This window comes from Siphateles boraxobius, unplaced genomic scaffold (genome assembly GCF_051911475.1).
Source record: "Siphateles boraxobius isolate OS27281-9 unplaced genomic scaffold, OSU_SipBor_1 17, whole genome shotgun sequence".
NCBI classification, from domain to species: Eukaryota; Metazoa; Chordata; class Actinopteri; order Cypriniformes; family Leuciscidae; genus Siphateles; species Siphateles boraxobius.
The window spans coordinates 9,526,791-9,544,672 of NW_027508777.1; the positions used below are offsets into that span (position 1 = coordinate 9,526,791).

At 37.1% G+C, this 17,882-nt stretch overlaps 1 protein-coding gene across 1 annotated transcript; it reads right to left on the reverse strand.

Moving 5' to 3' along the window:
* Positions 1 to 237: 237 nt before the first annotated feature.
* plrg1 (pleiotropic regulator 1) lies at positions 238 to 17,262 on the reverse strand. Its single transcript, XM_077232425.1, has 15 exons — positions 17,109 to 17,262; positions 16,786 to 16,892; positions 16,097 to 16,233; positions 15,911 to 15,964; positions 15,692 to 15,785; positions 12,341 to 12,431; positions 9,791 to 9,889; positions 9,487 to 9,579; positions 4,487 to 4,636; positions 4,286 to 4,387; positions 4,100 to 4,202; positions 3,857 to 3,965; positions 1,884 to 2,023; positions 1,066 to 1,259; positions 238 to 836 (listed from the first exon to the last, which is right to left on the reverse strand). Exons 1-15 carry the CDS (start codon positions 17,115 to 17,117, stop codon positions 777 to 779), a joined length of 1,542 nt encoding a protein of 513 aa, XP_077088540.1. The 5' UTR covers positions 17,118 to 17,262; the 3' UTR covers positions 238 to 776.
* Between the last annotated feature and the right edge of the window lie 620 nt (positions 17,263 to 17,882).

Consider the following 17,882-nt stretch of genomic DNA (forward strand, 5'->3'; position numbering starts at 1 on the left):
TAAAAATAAAGGTTTAAGGATAAAGAAAAAAGGTGAATTAAGTAAAAACTGTTTTCTAAATAAATATGACTTTTCAGATAATTGTAGAAACTGCAAAAGCTGATACGGACAACAGTATATAATGCACAAAAAATAATCTATTTGTGAATGAGGACACTAGAGGTTCAACGTTTTGTTCTTGAATTTATGCCTTTCATGAAATGATGATGATCAGTGCAATAGGATGAAAACAATGGGTTTTAAACCAGGGTTCTTTATTTTACAAAATGTTATGTCAGGAAATACAACATTTTTCCAGACATGAGAGATACATGGTAAAGGTTATTTCCTTTTTTTTAATTTCCAGGAATTCGCTGTAAATTGACCAAAAAGAAAAAAAGGAAAAGTCAATTAAGTACATATGCAAAATGACATTTGAATTGTTTGTCTCTGATTGAGATCAGATTCCATAGATCCAAAATAGTAGCCTATATTATTATTCTGTAGGATTTCTTGAAGTTCAGAATGAATAAATGGGCAGACCGTGTCACATAGACCTGCAAATGGTGTTTGCAGTAGACAGGGAAGAAACCTTTCCTCGTGTATACAACCGCAATATTCATATTGTAATTTAGATAAGTAGAGCAAAGGAAAAGGTCTCATCTGATATCAAGTCTCCTGACTTCACTTAAATTGTTGTTTGTTTACTCCTTAAGCAGACATTGCTATAGAAATCAGCCAGCTAAAATATAACAAAATGAAAAGGATAGAAAAATTAAATACAAAAAAAAGCAACACTAAAATCTTTTTCTCTTCAGGATCTCAGGTTTCCAATTAACTGGGTGTGATTCTTCAGTCTGAAAGAAAAAAAAATATCCATTAATGAAAAATTAAAACTGAAAAATTGCAAAAATCACATCAAGGCAATTCTCTTCAGTCTAGAATTTAAGTGTTTGGAGAACTCTTCAAGGATTTTAAATTCACTATAACCTTTTTCCATCATAAACATTTAACAGTCAATGTTTTATTTTAATTCATTATTATACTTAGTTTTAAACAAGTATTACTAGTGAACTGGGAACTTACAGCTGTTTCATCCTCTTTGTAGACCTTAATGGTTTTGTCAGCCTCTGCGGTTATGAGCCGACTCTCAGACTGATCAAACACGCATGCAAAAATCCCTGACTCGCTATCAAGAGAACCGGGCTGCACTGCTGCATGAATCCTCTGGAAGTTGTAGCCAGTCCTCCAGTCCCACATGTGAATAGTTCCATTATCAGCTGATGTGAAAAACAATAGAAAGGATAGTCAGGACAAGATGCAACAATTGAGGGACAAAAGTGAATTAAAAAAAAGGCTGCTTTTAAGTCCACTTTTTATGCCTTTCCCCTCACTAACTACCCTTTGTCTTGTTCACACGGATGACCATCATTGCTTGAGTTGCGCGAGATCCCACAACTGGCAGAACCATTGCCATGGGTTTAAATGGAACAACCTGAGCCCTTGATCACTTGGAATCTGCTATGGTGCCCACCATGGAGAACGGGGTTGCAAATTCATTGGGTGTAATGTCGTAATCATGTTGCATTGCGTCTATGGATCTGCCTAAAGTGTACATATCAGACTCGCTACCTCTGACAAAATTGAGTCTCGAAGGTCTGTCCAAATAAACTTCCCTCATCCACTTGATGAAGCTGTACGCACTTCAAAATTGCGGCCGGATTCCCCTGAATGGAAGTGATTATGGAAGTTTGCAAGTATATGTTTAGAAGTGGAGTTAATTAGACCCCAGACAAGACAAAGGGGAAACAAATGTAGAAAATAAAATTCAATATGGTTTAAATACAATAAATTTTTTAGCATGACTGGCTTTGCAAAATAAAAAGTTTGAAGGAGTAGTTCACCTCCTGACACCAGAACACCATCTGAATTGACAGCCAGTGTGTTGATAATGGCATTGTGTCCTGAAAGATTTTGGATGAAGTTCCCATCAGGAAACTTCCACTGCTTAATGTTATCTGGAGAGCCAGAGGCAAAGGTGTACCTGTTAATGAGAGGATATGATTTAAAAAAAAAACAAGAATACTTTGATACGATCTGGGGAACTGGAACTCAAAGTTAGTGTAGGAGATAACCAACAATATATAACTATGATTTATTTGATTAAGGCCATACGCTTTCTGTGATATGGAAAACGCAAACTGAATTAAATTCGACAAATTATTGCAAAACATATATAAATAGTAAAAGGTCTTCAGTCAGAATATTACCAAAATAAAAGCTCTCTTTTTAACTGGATGCATGAAAAAAATAAACATTATGTAGTAAAATTTAATGTCCAATCTAAATTGTAACTTTTTTTAATAATTATATTAAATAAATTAGTCCTGACACGGAGTCCGAAAGTCTTGTCCGAAATTTTCCCACGTTAAAAAAAATTAATATGACCTCAAGTTATGTCAATCACACTTACACTGCCTCCTAAACTTTCATACGTCATAAAAAAAATTCGAATCAGGTTCGATTTTCTGCATTTTTCACATCCGTAGCAAGCATTTTGATAGGTGTTTTGACATTTCAGAGCCACCGAATGACAAATACAAAAAACGCATACATTTCGGGCTCTGAGTGTGCAAGGACCTTGACATGAACATTTTACACTGAATGTCAGCACAGCTATGATTTGGTCCATGGTTGTTATTTTTAACTAAAACTATTACATTTTAGATGGAAAAACTTAAAGGAAAATGAATGTTGCTTTGACAAGTAAATGAGATAAGCTTAAAGTTGAAGCACTAAAAATACAACTTATAAATTAAGGCCTATATAAATATAAAGAAAACTAATAAAAAAGACAAAATCACAAGACTACAACTTAAAACTGAATCTTTAATAAAAGCCCATTCAAAATATTAATAAATACTATACTTTGAACTATACTAAAATAACACTGAATTACGGCACTTTTCCACTGCATGGTAAAGCTCGGTACGGTACGGCTCACTTTGTGCCGCTTTTCCACTGAATTGTACAGTTCGCTTTAAATGGTACCACCTCTGTTGAGGTTCCAAGCGTACCGTACCGATACTAAAATGTGACGTGAAAACACTGCAGATCACTGATTGGTAAGACAGAATTGTCACTATCAGCGTCATTGTATTTACAAGACATCAAACCCTCTAGATTTAAATAGCCAGTAACAGCCACCGCTGTAGCACCTGTTTTGGAACTATTTGCTTGAAGAAAAAAGAAAGATAAAAAACCTCCCAAAAAAAAATGGCTGAATCGTGATCAGTGGAGGAAGTGCAGACGTTCCTCTCGTTGGTTGCTGAGGAGCGGATAAACTATAACGATCAGTCTATAATCCCACCCACTTTGAAGCAGTACTTACTGCAGTGGAAAAGCAAACCGAGCTAAAGCGAACCGAGCCGTACAACGCAGTGGAAAAGCGAAGCGAGCCGAACAGTGCCGTGCCAAGCAGAACCGTACTGAGCCATACCATGCAGTGGAAAAGCGCCATTTTACAGTGAAACTGCTGTAAAGTATGTTTGCAAAATTATGCTGTAAAGCTCTGAATTGAAGCCATTGATCTGATAAATGAAATTTACATCATACATAATTTAAATTAAAAAATAATAATAATTTCATGTTAAAAACATGAATAAATTAATTTATGAATAAATTCAATTTAACCATAAAACACAATCCAGATTTTTTTTAATGTGGAATGGAAATGCAGATTATGTCAAGCTAAAAAACAAAATGAGAAAAAAGTGCATTTCATAGGGCCTTAATTTATTACTTTATTCCATTTACAGATACACTACTCTATATTAGTTTATCATGTTTCTTAAAAAAATGACTTTGTTCAACATACTGCCTGGGATGGAGCACCAACGCTCTGACAGACTTTTTGTGGTTAGTCAGTGTGGCTCTTGTCTTGCCAGCGATCAGATCCCAGAGTCTAATGGTGGTGTCATGACTTCCTAAAGACAAGATATAAAGCACATGAAACATAAATATAACCTAGATATAACCTACATGGTATTTCCTTGAAAAATGCACCAGCAGCAGAAGTATGTTCAAAAGGCAGAGTCAAAAAAATTGAATGTATGCATACCTGTAATCACCTGTGGCTCGGCACTTTGACATTTAACTGTAGCCACTGTGTTGGTGTGTCCAGAAAGGGTGTGAACATTTGCCTTGGTCCTGATGTCCCAAACCTACCACACAAAGAAAACAAACATAAGACTTTGCATAACATGTTCATGATCAGTTATCAAAAAAACAAAAAAAAGTGTAATACTCTTGCTGTGGCATCTCGACTGCAGGTCACCAATACGTCAATGGTTGGATGGAGGTCTAGGTCGTAGACTGCACTCAGATGACCGTGATAGTGCCTTATTACCTGTGGACAATACAAAAATCAAGATGTATCTATATTGGTCGGTATCTATTAGGTAAAGTTTAAAATTAAATGCACATTGTTTGTATTTAAGGTTTGTACCTTGTTATACTCTAGATCCCAGCATTTAACCTGTTTGTCCTCCCCGCAGGAGAACAGGTAAGGGCTGCGCGTGCTGACGGCCACACCTCTCACCGTGCTGATGTGACCCGTCAGAGACAACTTCAGTCTACCGCTGGCAAGATCCCAGATCTGGCATTACAGAACAAAACTTTAACACTATTCAGTGAGGCATAATAAACAGTGATACAGTTACGTTAATGCAGGCTTTATTTGACCCTATGAATCACCCGCAGTTCAAGCCAGGCTGCTCTTAAATGTGACGTGACAGATCCGTCAGTAGCTACGTTTACATGGACACCTTTTGGTTCAATCGGAATTAAATCAATCCGATTGATGAATCAGAACATGGTGTTTACATACGATGAATAAAGTAATCGGGTTGATGTGCACGTTTGTCTTAAAAGTTTCAAATCGGAATCGATTTTTTGACATGCGCACTAGGGCTGGGTAAAAATAACGATTCATCAATGCATTGCAATTATTTGTTTCTCAATTCAATATCGATTCATCGAATCCTATGAATCGATTCAGCCCACCGGCCAGTGGCGGCGCTGTGGGCAACACTAGTGAGAGCGTTCAGCGTTGTACAAGACGCGCATTACCAAAACAGCAAAATGCGGACAGTAGCTGCACTCCGTTCAAGCCTGCACCACCAACCAGGGACGTCGTTAGGCCTATTTTAGGGGGGCTGAAGCTACCTCAAAATGTTCCTATGCCCCCCTAAATGATAACAACAATAAGTCTCAGGGAGTCTCCCGCATATTGATAGCGGATCCATGATGTCCGCAGATTAGTTAAAATCTCCCGAAATCTAGAGCTCGCAAGCTCCAAACCGAGTAGCGAGTGCACAACAGAGGAAGAGAGCGAGAGTCCTTGCGTGTGCCTCACGAAGCGATTTTTTTTATGAGTATGCACATTTTGGGTTTCGGTTTACTTTTATTTCTTTTATAACTTGAATGTATAGGAAGAAAGAAATATAATTTCTATTACAGTTACATGCACTTTAAAGGTGTGTTAATAAAGCACCTGTTACAGTTGTGGTTTGTATTCAACACATGTACAATATTGTACAGTTTGTTCTGCTAAATAAACCATGAAAGGAAACATGCTGAGTCAATTTGTTCTTAAACATTGATAATACTGCACACATTATTTAAAAATATACTCAGGTACTTAATTACTTGTGTATTTACTAATTATTGAATCTATATCGAAGCTAATACATCAATATCGAATCGAAATCGAATAGTGAAATTCCTAACAATACCCAGCCCTAATGCGCACACTGCATGAATACTGCTGCTGTCCGCGCATAACTATTCTCCTCTATCGGTTCTTTATTTGTTTTAAACAGCAGATTTAATATTTATCCGTCTCTGGTCATGATTTGGAAACAATGAGCATATGAATCGTTTTGCCGTGCAGCTTATATTTATCACGCAGTAAAACCCCGCGTCCAAAACCAGTCGTCTGTGGATGAGAGTCTGAAACAAGGACTGGTGGGACGTTGTCCAGCTCAACTTCACAGACGCTGAGTGAAATTAGAATTTTAGAATAACGGGACACTCATTTAGATGACACTTTATTCAAGAGGAAGAACAGTTCGTTCCGTGCAGCATACGTCATTACGCTATTTCAACGTCATTGCACATGCGCAATTCTTTTGGGTTTTTTTCAAACCAATCAGTGTTTACATGTTCTCTCAATCGGATTACAAAAGGAATAAACCACTTCTTTCAATCCGATCGAAATTCCAATCGGATCGAGCTCAATCAGATCGATTAAGTAGTTTACATGAAGGTTTTTTCAGTCCGATTGAGCCGTCAATCCGATTATAAGGGTCCATGTAAACGCAGCTAGTGAGGCAGTAGCACCTCAGTTCAAGAACCAGTGCGAGTCTTTTTTTCTTCCACTTGAATACAAATTGTATCTAGAAAAAAAATGCATGAATATCAGAAGGTTTTTTGAAAGATACAGTACAACTTGACGAAATCCGTATCATGACTCATGTAATCACTCAATCGGTTTCAACCGTGGAAAAACCTCAAAACAGCTTCTAAATAGTGATGGGATTTATGGCTCTTTGAGGGGATCCGGATCTTGGCGATCCGTTCCTTACAAAGAGCCGTTCAAAAGAACGGCTCTTTTGGCTCTTTTTAAATATTTAATCAGTTTTAAGAAGCCAGCTTGAGGGCATCTCAGTTTTTCCTGGAAATAATCACTGGGAGGAATGATGAGGTGAGATTTGTAGTCAAATAATTTAAACTCAGATATCACACACCAATATCTGAGTTTGAATTTTTCTGAAATATAGATTATTACCTCATTTGTCATGTGTGGACTATATACCATAGGGTTGCACAACATCCCTCTGTTTAGAAAGTGACATCACTATTTTGGATTCACCTTTAGTACAAAGTGTGTGTATGTGTAAAGCTATGTTGACTTATGTTATTCATACAATACCTACTCACAAATAAACATAAAAAACAAAGCCGGCTGCAATGAATTTCTGTGCAAATCAGCTTTTACTACAAACAGTAACACTTCCACACAAGAACATTGTTATCACACAAGTACATTTTGATTAAAAAAAAACGGCTCTTTTGGCTCTTTTTAAATATTTAGTCAGTTTTAAGAAGCCAGCTTGACGGCAGCGCGCACAACTCCGCTCCTACCCAATGACAAAGGCACGTAGGTTTTTTTTTCCATTGGAGTACTCACGTAAAGGATGGGCGCGCATGCACAACTACTATCATCATGCTGTTAGGCAGTAGTACCCCTGCACTGGGTGCGCCCCTTCCCCTATAACTGAGGAGCTAATTTGTGTGCATCTGTGTGAAACACGCATAGGAAAAAAAGAACGACAGAAAGAACGGCTCCCCTCCAGCCGCGACTCGGCTCCCATCGTTCATGTTTATGAGCCGTTCAAAAGAATCGGTTCGTTCACGAACGTCACAACTCTACTTCTAAACAATATCACTTAATGTTGCATTTACCTCAGGAAAGTTATCCAGTGTTCAGTTTGTTTGTTAGTTAGCTAGCTAGCTGTAAAACCACTAGAGAAGAGATTATTTACTGTTAATTATATATGCATGTTTGAATAAATTTGTCATGAAGAAGTGTTTATGAAATCTACCTTATGTGCAACTGAGGTCTATACAAACATGTCAGGTTTTATTTGAGTGTAAATATTATATAATAAAAAGCAGATGAATATAATAGCCCTGTTGTTAATTTTAACCTCTAATCTTATAGTGTACCAAATGAGAGTACTCTGTATAGTTTGCAGCATTATTTGGGAGAGATTTTTTTTCCTTAAGTAAAATATCGGTATCACCCGATATCATTCTGAATAATCGGCTAACAGCATCCTGGCTTGAACTACGGGTGATTCATGGGGTCAAATAAATCCTGCATTAACGTAGGTATTTTTTAACTGTTAAAGTGTTTAACTGTTATTGTCTAGTTAAGTTGCCCTTAATTCAACACGAGAGATTTTTTTCCCACACAGAATGAGTTGCAGTCTGACACGCTTTTTTTTATACTTACATACATATATATATATATATATATATATATATATATATATATATATATATATATATATATACACGATTCTTAGATGCATCACGGCGCGGTCGATTCTGAATCGATTCAAAAATGTCAAAAATCGATTTTCTAAAAAAAGTTCTCTCTTTCTTCTAATAACATAATACTGACGGAACACAAAAGGCATAACTCTGAAACACGTAAGTGCAGACAGACAGTCTGTGGCGTGCGCATAACAGAGACGCATGATGTCTGAGCGCAAAATCCGAACGGCACCCTCTTTGTTAAAACCCAACATATGGAAAACTGGCATAATTTCATTGTGGCCTTTTTTCTTTTTTTGTATGAGAGCTGTTTTCTGGGTTGCTTTGTTTTCACATCAATATGCTGTAAACAGAGCTGTTATACGTACGTTATATGTAGGTTTACTGTACTGCCCTCTACAGTCAGTGTGTATCAGTGCAATGCCAGTCACAAAAAGTTACATTTTAACTGCGCTCTCTGCAGATGTTCATTTACTTTTTTTTGTATAAGCTGTTTTTGATTGTGGTATACAGCAACAATTTCAAATCATAAGTCTTAGACACTTTATTATTTATTTGTGTATAACAGGCAGCTTTGTATGTTACTAATTATTCAGAATATGCATAAGTCCACAAGCATTATTTTTGTATGAAAGCTGCTGGTACATAATTCTATATTTTTGTATGAAAGCTGTTGGTGATTTTGCTACAGCAAAATGTTTATTTATTTTTTGTCTGTAGGATTATATTACTCATTGCACATAACAGGAGGATGTTGGTTAGAAGTAGTGGTCGACTGATATGGGTTTTTTGATGGCCGATGGCAATATCTTAGAGAACAGGGTGGCCGATGGCCGATATCTATATATATATATATATATATATATATATATATATATATATATATATATATATATATACACACACACACATACATACACACTTTATATTTTAAACATTATATTGTTAGCGGCCATGGCGATATATCGGTCGACCACTAGTTAGAAGTCTATTATTTTTTGTTAGAGATTCAGAATATGCTAAAGTTTGTATTAATTTACAACAAGTATGCTGCTAGTACAGGCACACATTTATTTTCCTGTTGGTTATTTGCAATGTTGGGACATATGCTGGCAAATGTAACCTTACAGATGACTTGCCAAATCACTTCAATTTGTTTTATTAATAAAAGATATTGGAAGTAAATTCCGTATGGGTCATTATAAATACTTTGCTTTAAAAGTACCAAAAAGTCACACACAAAAAAAGATGCATAGATAATCGTTTTAGCATCACAGCCCTCTGAATCGTAATCAAAATGTGCCTAGAGATTCCCACCCCTAATAAATAAATAATATATATATATAAAATCATGCAGCCCTAATCTGAAGTCACATAGATCACCTTTATTGTTCTGTCTGCTGATCCAGTCACAAACCACTGGTTTCCAGGCTCCACTGCTATAGATCTCACCCAGCCCAGATGGCCACTGATGACCTAAGAGACAACCAGAGAAGAACATCATTACCAATGAAACACCATCATTGTAAACTGCCCTTTTGGACCTGTGCGATAATGGTCTTTAAAAATAAAGCCACAGACATACAACATAGCATGAAGCACAAAGACAAACTTTCTATTCAGGAGTACTCCTGAGTGATATGAAAAAATATGCTGATTAACTCCTGGAGGGAGACAACGCACTTACTCTGTACAGTTTCCATGGTGGATGCCACTGAGGTTTGGGCATGGTAGGAGCCTTTCTTGGAAGCAGGCCAGAACTCTTTGTACCTCCATCCATAAGAGACTGCAACAGGAAAAGGAAAAGCTGATGCTTCATCTTTGAAAAACTGTGCAACCATCTACACAGATGTAAAAAATTATTAAAGGGTCACTCAACCCATTTGCATTATGATTTCCTTTGTTAGAAATCCAGTCATACTATTGAATGGTCGTGCAACACTCTTTCATTTCCCCCTGAGACGAGAGAAATCCTCTATTTACCTTTTTCACTTCCTCCTACAATGACCCAAAAATCGTCATTTTACGTCATTGTAGGAGGAAGTGTAAAAAGGGGGGATTTCTGTGAAGACTACAAGCACAAGTTCCCACCCTTTCAAACCCACCCATAGGGGGTTGGACCTAATGCGCTAACAGAGCTATCACAGATCAGTGCCGGTGCGTTTGATTTCACCGGCAGAAACTTTTTGAAAATATGGACGAAGGTACTGAATACGCAGACGGATGCATTATGGAGGATCTGGATTTTGACGAAGTTATGGTAGAAACGGATGTTCGTGGCTGCCTTTATGAGCCACAGTATAGCGACGAGCAGCTGAGGGCTATGGAGGAACCGAAGGCGGCTGAAGCTGCTGTCACCACAGCCGACGAGACGAGGACGAGGAGCCCGCAATGGCTCGAGCTGGGGCAGATTGGTGGTGCCTGTGCTCTCACTGTGAGCCAATGGACATAGAACAAGAGTCTGTCTGCTGCCGAGAATTCCAGCGGTGCTACGGAATCGGAGGATGACACGGACGTGTGTGTTGTTGCTCACCCGAGTTTCGCACCCCATATGGATAGCGGCGTCCTGGAGACCTACTTTAAAATACCTAACGTCAACTGGCAACGTCAGCCAAAGCCTACAGGGTCAAATGGTCGTCTTTCTGTAAAGTAAGTTTATTTTCATTTTGTTAACACGCTAACGTGGCTGGTTCATTGCACAAATATCTTGCAGTTAAGCTAGCTACTGTAGTGGGAGTGGTCTGCGGAGCTGAGTATTGCAATGCACTATGGGGATTGTTGTCTACAATCCACAGGCACTAAAAAGTCATTTTCTGCCTTTTATCGGCCAAGAAGGTCCCAAATTAGAAATTTATGATACTATTCTACAACATATATGACCCACTTTCAATACATATTCATTTCTCCACCGGTGTAATGACCCATTAAAGTTTGTGAGGTTTAGGTAGCCTACTAAAATACACATGGGATAAGGTCAGTCATCTCTCATTCATGAAATGACATTGGAATCAAGGAAACAAGCTTTCAAGAAACAAACAGAATTGAGTGGATGAAAGGTGCTTTTTTTTAAACTATTAAAATCACGTTCAGTAACTGACTAAACTAATTAAAGCCCATAAAATTACTAAAACTTTTAAATGAAAACTAGTGCTGCACAATTAATCATCGCAATCTTGATGTGAAGCCTATGCGATTATATGATGCAAAATGCTGCCATTTATGAAACAGCCTAAACAAATTAGGGCTATTAACGCAATTAACGCAGCACGGGGGTTAATTTTTGTCATCATTTGGCTAGTGTTACATGATCCCGCTCTTATTCATGCAAATGCTTTTAAACCATTTATGCACAACAAGACAAAAAAAAGAAGAAAAAAAAAAAGAGCGAGCGTGCTGCCTGTGAATCTCCTGACTGCGACTCACAGAAAGACACACACCAGTATCATGCGTGTGCACAAGACAGCATGCCAGAATACAGTTCTCTTTCGCGCTTGAACGAACAAGAACACACAATTATGCCAAAATGTCTTTTTGTTGAGTATCTTCATAACATAAGAGCAGTCTTATGATGAACGTAAAGACTTGACTCATGAGAGAACGAGGCGCGTGAGATCCACGTCTGCCAGGAACAGCTGGTCTTAAAGGGACAGTACACAGTAGCCACTAATCATCTCTGTCGTTAATCAAAGAACAAAAGGAACAGAAAACTCACTGTTCTTGAATAAAGAACTTTTGTAACTTTAATAAGGATTAATCTATATTTAATTTAAAATTTATGCAGCACAGACTATTTGATAACTTTATTCAATTTCTGTATATGTCCTACCTGTCAGACAGGAAGTTGTTATTTTTTGAATCCTAATAAATGTTTAAAAAAATTGATAGCTTCCAATTGTAATGACAGAATCACTGTAATGCTGGATGGCTATAATTAATGTTCAAAATTGTGGGGGGTAATTTTTATCCAGACATCAATGGCTTATTGATTAATATTGGTGTTATCAATCATTTAGTAGTTGTTGCTAGTTTGAGTTGAGAAATACACATTCCAGCATTATCACTAATCTGAGTGTGCATTTTCCTTGAGAAACAAGCAAGTAGACTTATGAAACCATTTGTTTATTATATCGCAATCGCATTTTGCAATCTTGACCTCAATAATCGCAATATGACATTTTCCCCAAATCGTGCAGCCCTAATGAAAACTGAAAATACAAAAATGAAAGGTGGTGCTCACCAGTGTGTGTTGTGGGGGGTGAGATCTCTCTGCACCTCCTGCATGTCTGTGGATATCTGCCACACTGGCTGCAGTTCGACTGGCTTCCTGCCTACAAAGCAAAGAAAAAAAAAACATCTCAAAATAATTTACACTTTAATTTGTCTCAAAAATGATCAAACAACAAGTGAACAGCACTAAATACAGGAGTAGAACAAGGTCCAAAAGGTTTTGCGATTGAAACACTCAAACCACATTCCTAGATATTCAAAAACCCATGCGATTACATCACAATTACAGTGCAAACGCTAAAGCAACCTTAACCCTCTGAGGTCGACTTTCCCGCGGGAAGATTTTTCTTATCAGTGGAAAAGAAACTCAAAATACTCTGTTGATTTTGATCTTACATATTAAGTGTTGTACATCATTAGATCCTGATAAGTGTCTATTTTTTTGTGGATACTCACAAAAACACTGTTGTGCTTTTCGCCAAATTAAGAAAAACCAACATGACGCGCGTCAAGTTCTGCCTTCTCTCGGTCAGTTAAGTCCATTCTGAAACGCGTCCGAAAAATAACTGTAATTCCGCGAATACTTGTCATACAGGCACGAGTGTTTTTCCATAATGAAGCTTGAACTCTCTTCTTTTAAATGAATTAATTAATATAAAAAAACAAATATTCTCAGTTTAAGTAATCTGTATGAAAATAGAGAGATGTCAGTCTTTTTCTTTCCAGCTCATTATACCCGATTACGCGTTAATGTGCCACGCGCACGGAGAGCGCGCGGAATTCAGATGCAAATGATCTAAGGCAAGCCATTCAAACATGCCAACGCCCACCAGCTGGATTATAAGACACATCGTGTTTAGTAAGTATCTTACTACAGCTGTGTACACAGTGTATCCCTACGCTGTGAGGAATAATACTAATAACCCTGGAAAATGTACCAGAAGTACTGGTAGTTTCATTTCGAGGAGCAACGGATCCAGCTGATGTAGTAAGTCGTTTATTCTTAAGTGCTTTGTTCTAATCGCGATATTGAATAGTGTCTGACTGTAAACCGCAAAAAGACAGTTTAAATATGAATTGCGTGTCTGTGTGTAGGCTAAATGATAAATGAACGGCACAGGCGCGAGCGCTTTGTTTACTACAGTTATACAGCGCTTGTCTGTGCCGTTCATTCACTCTCGCACCTACATTAGTAAACGTTATGTTTACATGAACACATCCAAACTATATTGCTATAACCTACTAAGAGGAGTAAAAATAGACTGAAATATGTTGAAATAAAATATCTGTATAAGCAACAAACTGCAAATGCACATGTATATGCTAATATATCATACACAATATGTTACAGAGTAAATATGAATGTTTAGACAAGATTTTGTGATTAGTTTTGGATAGATTATAAAGTTTTGACTGTAAAAAAAGACTACAGTCACATTAAATAGGTAAGCTTTTGTTCACCAATTTCTGCTCATAGTTAAATATACTATAGTATGATGTTTTGTCAAAAATAAAGTAGGTATGTTGAATCATCAACTAAGATATTATTATAGTGTTTGTTCCAATATTCAAACTAATGAATCCTTACCTTTTTTAATACGTATGATAAAATGTATACTTTTTACAAAGAAATACACTTGAAATATTGTTAAAATTGTAATTGTTGTTGTAATTGTAACCTATTTGTAATTTGTTACAATTTCTAATTGTAAAATATGTATATATAGATAATTTATTTTGTCCTTGCATTCTTTGGGATCCTGACACACACCTGTGTGAAAAGGCTAATTAATATGCAGCTCATTATATATGTGGCACATTATCCTGCCTTTGTCTTCACAGGTGTGAACACGCCTCCACGCATATTGCCTTTCCAAACAAAAGGTGTCTTATAAAATTTAAATCAATGTATTGTTTTGTGTAAATGATTAGGCAGGATGATTTTCAGATTATTTTGAAGCAAAAATTCTAGGCAACAACACTCATTAGTCAAAAGTCTTGTGGACACATATTTAGTATGTGTTTTGTGGCCTTATTTCAGACACTTTAAGTTTTACTTTTTTCAATAACCACGCATAAACATTATTTTCTAAAAAATACAAACATGTACATACATGTTGCTCACATATTACGGTAGCCCCGTTTGTGCTTTATAGAGTGAATTTACACCTTTGCCATTAACATGTTTATAAATAACTGAAAAAAGCACAAATGTCAGAGCATGTCAGAACACCTCAAGGACCCCAAAAACCCCTTAGACCCCAGAGGGTTAAAGGGATTTTGTCTCTTGAATTACCGACATATTAATTCACTTTTATCAGTTTAGGGCTGTGGATGGAAACTGAAACATCCTGTTTAAAAAATGTTTTATCAAGAACAGTGTAGGGGTGCATGATTAACCAACATACAACCAAAATCATGATATTGCTTTGTGCAAGTATTAAATCTCAAACGCTGCAATTAAAAATACATGCACTGCTTGTTTCATAGTGAAGCACGACACCATGTTCTTTTACGCATGAGCAGCTCATGATCCGGTAATTTTAATAGGAGTGCAATGGATCACAAAACACAAGGACCATATTACGTTTGAGTCACGGATCAGCCAAAAAAAAAAAAATTGCCTTCCATTTTTTACTTAAAGAAAACACTAAGTTCTTCAAAACCATAGCAAAAACTACTAGCCTAACTAATACATTTCAAACATTAAAGGCAAGTGTAGTGTACAGTCAGTAATAAATTTTACATTTATGCATTTAGCAGACACTTTGATCCAAAGCGACTTACAATTGAGAACAATAGAAGCAGTTAAACTAAAAATAGGACAACAATATGCAAGTGCTATGACCTTTCCAGTTTAATCTAACGCAGTACGTGTATTTTTTTTTATAGAATAGAAGATAGTGTTAATGGATCAAGTGTTGCCAAAATTAAGAACAAACTACAAGCATGGATAATTGGCAGGTGTAGCAAAAAGTTTGTTTTAGGCCCTGGAGATGGGTATTTGGAGGAAATTGTGTGTATACGTGTTTGTTCAAGCCATGGAAGCACAAAAAAGCAACTCCCTCAATGCGCTACTCTCGCTGCCGGGCTCAGAAGTGGGTGCACGCAAAGCCGCCTTTCAGACAGCATGCGATTGCAAATTCAGTTCTCTTTCACAGAATATAGAGCTTGAATGGTCAAAACTTTAGCATGTGTGAGTGAGTTGAGCACTTGAAAACAATGGTGCACTAGAAAGTGCACATACGACAAGCACATCTATCCAAGCTCAAGGTCAAAGGAGTAAACTTCTTAAGTATACCTGGGCCTTTAGAAGAAAATTAGAGATTGTAGTGTGAGTTATTAGTGTTTAGCTTAGTACCTAGCTTGAGAAGGAGGAAGAGCCAAAGCCATGGAGTGAACACCTGCTTCACTGGGCATCTTCTGCATCTGTGTGTCTGCAGTGAGAGCAACTCCTGAAAACATTAGGACAAAAAATAAATAAATCTTGATTAGGCCTCGGAGGAAAATACAGTGTAAACTGTTCAGCATCTAGGTTCTCAGGCTTAAAGGAAAGGACATTGAAAACCTCAAGTCTTACCTGGAGCAGATGGGTATGGATGAGTTCCTGTCACCAAGTAATCTGGACTAGTATCTGCATTAATTAAAAGTAAAGCAATTACAGTAAAGTGATGAATCGAAGTTGCTGATTTCACTAACAAACCTTTTAAGAGCTTCAATCACTAAAAAAACATCAATATAACAAAGGCCAAAAAGAAAGACGTACCAGGCAGTGGGTATTCCGGCTGGCCATATGGATCAGAGGCATGGAGTGGCCCTTTGTCTCTGCCCTCTTTCAGCACAGGCATGTCTAACACAGGTCTGTACTCAGTTTTCATCTTCACTGCCATCTTCATTTTGAAGCTAAAAACATTCAAGGTACAAGTAATATTAACTAAAATTAAAAAAAAGAAAAAAAAGTAATCACAACTTTCAATATCACAAAAAAAAAAGTATTCCAGGTGAATCAGGTGTGTTTGATTCAGTCAATCTTCAGTCATTAAGTTACTAGGCCAGAAAGTTATACTACACTGGCTGAACTTTATATAAAAAAAATGCATTGGTTACAATCAGTGACATTAAAAAATAGTTGCGACACTCCCATATATTTCCAAGGGAATTAAAAAATGTGGAGGCAATGCGTGTCGTAGGGCAACCATTAGGTCCAGCTCTGAACACCACTGATTTCAGTTTAAGAAATTAATCTTTTTTTTTTACATTTTTAACTCATGAATCTATAAATAGTGGTATTTTATGCAGCTAGCTTTGGTTGTTTATCGTTAGTTAATAGCTTGTTAGATTTGAATTGCAGTTATATAATGTGAGCAACTAGCATAACTAGATGTCAGTTTGGTTTCATTAACATCAGACTGAGATCAATTCTCCCGTTCTACCTCTACCAGGATAGTGTATTACCTCTGTTCGTCCAGCGCTATTGGTTTAGCATGATCCGACACAAACATATCATGAGTCCTTTTCAAAGAGCGAAACACTAGCGTGTGGACCGAGTGCTTCTGCACGTCCTATAGGAATAAAAACACAGAATATCAAAATCAGATGATCGGTTTAGTCAGATAGAAATACGTTACTATTAGATTTGTATATCTAGAATAACGTTACAACACATGTGCAGAAATACAGCACGCCGCTTTCATTCACAAACTATTCACGGAACTAAGCAGCTTGACTAACGTTACCAATCCGAAACACTCGCTAATTAACCAAATTCACCGCTTTACCTCAGTCATGTTTGTGGGATCCCCAAAACACGAACACGGTGCTCAAACTTAAATATTAAAAAAAACTTCGCCACACGCCAAACAATCACAACCTGAACCGGACATGAAAACACAATACTTCCGGCCGCGACAAACTGTCTTCCGGTAGAGCGTTACGTCAGAATGACGAAAAAGTCCGATTATATTATGGAACCATAGACAGTAAAAGAAGTATGGAACTAACGTTACATTTAAATAATCTGGATTCATAAGAAAGGTGCATATTTATGCAGTAAAATTCGGTTAGGGTTGGATCCTCTAATGTTACTCTATTTTTTATTTCGGAAGAACTTTTATCTTTTATATTTGTCATTTGTGACCCTGGATGACAAAACCAGTCGTATGGGTCATTTTTTTAACATGAAAGCTGAATAAATAAGCTTTCCATTGATGTATGGTTTGTTAGGATAGGACAATATTTGGCCGAGATACAACTATTTGAAAATAAATGGAATCTGACGGTGGAGAAAAATCGAAACATTGAAAAAATCGCCTTTAAAATTGTCCATTTATGTTCGTGAGTGTGCTGTATTCCCTAGACATCATATAGATAGACGCCCTATCGACCGCTACTGCCTATCCGCTCAGTGTAAACTGTTTGGCAAGTGCAACGAGCTGCCAGCAGATTTAATTGATCATATCTCACTGAATACCGAACTGATTTTCACGCGGGTTTTTTTTTTTTTTTTTTTTTTTTTTTGCTGCAAAGGCCATACACGTAGCTACGATACAGGA